The sequence below is a fragment of the Triticum aestivum genome, chromosome 2A, assembly GCF_018294505.1.
Source record: "Triticum aestivum cultivar Chinese Spring chromosome 2A, IWGSC CS RefSeq v2.1, whole genome shotgun sequence".
NCBI lineage: Eukaryota > Viridiplantae > Streptophyta > Magnoliopsida > Poales > Poaceae > Triticum > Triticum aestivum.
The window spans coordinates 463,709,634-463,713,083 of record NC_057797.1 but is presented as its reverse complement, the minus strand read 5'-3'; the positions used below and the strand labels follow the sequence as shown (position 1 = coordinate 463,713,083).

The 3,450-nt window shown below is 47.0% G+C and overlaps 1 protein-coding gene across 1 annotated transcript; it reads right to left on the bottom strand.

Annotated features, from left to right (window-relative positions):
• Positions 1 to 891: 891 nt before the first annotated feature.
• On the bottom strand, positions 892 to 1,593 carry LOC123185408 (uncharacterized). Its single transcript, XM_044597288.1, has one exon. The coding sequence runs from the start codon at positions 1,522 to 1,524 to the stop codon at positions 1,189 to 1,191; it is 336 nt and encodes a 111-aa protein (XP_044453223.1). The 5' UTR covers positions 1,525 to 1,593; the 3' UTR covers positions 892 to 1,188.
• Between the last annotated feature and the right edge of the window lie 1,857 nt (positions 1,594 to 3,450).

Sequence of the window (3,450 nt, the reverse complement as noted above, 5' to 3'; positions counted from 1 at the left end):
AGGCCCAACACCGCCATTGCCGCTGACACGAGTCAAGGAGGAGCCACCGTCCCTGCCGTGCTACCGCGTGAAGCTGGAGCCGGCGCCCCCTCTCCAGCGGGTGAAGGAGGAGCCCCCCACCCACGCGCGCGCAACTGCGGCGACGGCCTGATTGGGCGCCGCATCAAGGAGTCGGCATTGCCCCGTGCAACCATGGTGTCGGGATCGGACACTACGTCAAGGATGAGCCAGTGTCACCGTCGGCATGCAACCAGTACGCTCGCATCGATGGGCCCATGTCGCCGCCCCGCTACAACCGCCGCCCCATCAAGGAGGAGATGCCACCGTGACAACGAAGGCGCGGGGCCCCATCCTCCACTAGCTCAGAGGTGGCGGGGTCGGCGGTACGTTGTCTTCGAGGAGGAGCACAGCGAGGCGGCAGTCATGGTACAACCGGCGCAACACCGTCCGCCGGTCGGTGTTCACCAAGTTCGACGCAGGTCCACAATGACTCAGACCTCGCCACCGCGTGGGCGCTCGACCGATTCATCGCGACAGCAGAGACGACCGCCGGTGTCCCCACCACCTTTGACAGCTAGCTTGCTAGGATCCACGAGGAATGGGCGCATAGCGACTCCTTCACCAATGTCGGCAGGGGCAAGCCCGTCATCAGAGCTTCGCGAGCGTCATTTGCATTGGTCGGGTCAGTCCTCCACACTACCCAGGAGGAGGCTGAGTAGCTCCTTCACGAGCAGCAAATAGCCATCGGACAAGGCTGCCGCGGCCCTCTGGTACTCTTTCGCCGTTGGAGGGACGACGACGACACGAACGGCGACGGCTGTGTGGCCACGCGTACAAGATGGTCGCCCGGTATAGGGTTTATGTCAGAACTTTAATGAAATCTGTCGTATCTGATGAAATTCTTCTGATTTATTTAAATAGTATTTTAATGTATGTAAGTAGTGTTGGGTGGCTGACTCCTACATCCGTATCCACGACGGGTGTGTGTTGAAGATGGCCTAAAGTCAAAATTATCGACGCCATGGTTCTGTGAACAAGAACAATCGATATCACGTCACAATTGTTCCAACAAGACTGCCACATTATTCCAAGATAGCGGAACGAAATATAAATGTGAAATGAAAATTTACGCCGGTCGAACGTGCACGCGTGCAGGAGGTTGCCGGCCAGAGTGCTCTGCTGCTCCATTCAGCCACGGCACTGGTACTTCTTCTGGCATCCCCGGTTGGTGTACGATCCTCCGGGAGCCGGGCACGCGCCGGGGCAGGCGGGCCTGTTGCGGCTCAGGGCACCGGGGCTGATGCCGGCGAGGACGCGGCGGTGCACCTCCAGGTCGATACTGAGCTCAGGGTCCACGCCGTCCTCCAGCTTCATCAACGGCGGCGACATCAGCTGCCGCACCGCGCCGTCGATGCTGTACGCCGCCCCTGTACCGGCGAACGCCGCCGACATGTCGCCGTTGGCCGGGCCGGCGACCTTAAGCGCGACGCCCAGGAGGAGTAGAAAAGAGAGGCATCTGCCCATTCTCTGTCACTCTGGACCTGTAGATGCTTTTGTGTATGACAATGCTTCGCTGCTGGAGGAGAGCGAGCGTCGCGTGTCACGGTAGACTCGGGCTGCAACTTATAAAGGGAGGTTTGGTATCGGGCAATTCTCGTGGCCCCACTGTCTTTGCTTTACTCCTCTTTGGCCGTATTTAAATGTAGAGTCGGTGTGGTGCGCACAGAACTGACCGCGCATTTTTGCGGCCAATCATGGGTACAAGAGCTGGTAGTACAGTGTCTTTTTCTTTTCTAACATCTTTTGGCTTACAACGATAATCATGCGCGATTATCTACCACTAACAGAACACACGCGTGCTTACTCACCTAGGAGTCCGATTTATGCACCCGACAAGAGGGAGTACATTTTCATGACCAAAGTAAATTACAAGCTACACCCTCCGTTCACAAATATAATATGTTTTAAATTATTTTAATATGAACTACATAAGGACTTAAATGAATGAACAAACACAATAAAACATGATTATATTCACAGAAAAACCAGAACAACTTATATTTATGAACAGAGGGAGTATTAGAGATGCCTTTAACTGGTTGTGCATATTTGTTGGAAATTTCGAATGAATGAAAATCCAAAAAATTCGCAATGTTTGGACCATACCACAATCATTGTCACCAAAATTAAATGTGAAGTGGGCCTTAGAGAAGGCATCATTCAGTTACGTTGGCCGGTTAGGGAAAAGCAAATGGTAGACACCATTATTCTTCTCGTCTTGATAAACTTATCAATTAATAAGATGGGGTTTAAGAAGATAAGCACAAGCAAAGCCTCTTAGCTTGATCGAGTTGTCCAACAACAGTTGGTGAGCTAGGCAACCCATATTAGATACCCACATCTGTCATACACACATAGACAAATCAAATGAGAAAGCATTTCCTGCACTTTTTATTTCGGAATATGGTGTTGCATTGATTATTCTTTAGAAAACAGACCTGAAGCCCAACTACAAATAACACCTTAGTTTCAGTTTTAAATACTTGTCCATTTTACAACTAATAGTGAGGAATTTTTTAAATGGTTCCGAGAACATAAATTTTCACATCAACCTCTAAGTGGGATGGACTTACATATGACTTATGCATGTTTGTACGACTTAATTTGTATCTTAAATTTGGCACATGTGCGCGCCTTTATTTGGATTTATTTCAGCATTGACAATACGAGCGTAGACTACAACGTGTGTATGGTAACTTTGTCAAACTCAAAATTTACGGACTTAGTATCTCGAGGTGCTCATAGGTAGTGGCAAATCCAAGAAGAAAATGGGGTGGTCTCAAAGTTAACCGTAAGTAAAGTAAATGTTTTTTACAGCAAACCCCATGTAGCTTTGTCTCCCTTCATTAATATCAAATAATAAACTAAAATTTTGATCTGTTTAGAAAATAGTTATTATCTCCTAAATCTGCACACCTCTGATAAGCTCAAATTTCCTAGATTACTACTGGACACATGTAGTATTTACTAGTTTTTTCAAAGGGACATTTATATTTGTGCCCCTAACTCGAACCCACTACTCAAATTTACCCCTAAATTTTTTATGTGCTCAAATTTGCCCCTACAAAGCACTTTAGATCGAAAGAATGCCCTTCCATCTGGTCAAAGTTGTTTGACCGAAACTTTAAAAATTCATAACAAATTCATATGCACTCAGAAGAATGCAAAATAAGATATCAAAATGTTCATAAAAACATCACCTATATGCACTTGTCATTTATGTTCATGACAAAGCACTCTTTAAAGCTTTTTAGGGTTTATAATATTAAAAAAACTATTTAGGGTGAATGCAAATAATAGCACTTGTAGGTGATGAACGTAAATGACATGTGTGTATAGGTGATATTTTTATGAACATTTTGATATCTTATTTGTATCCTCCTAAGTTCA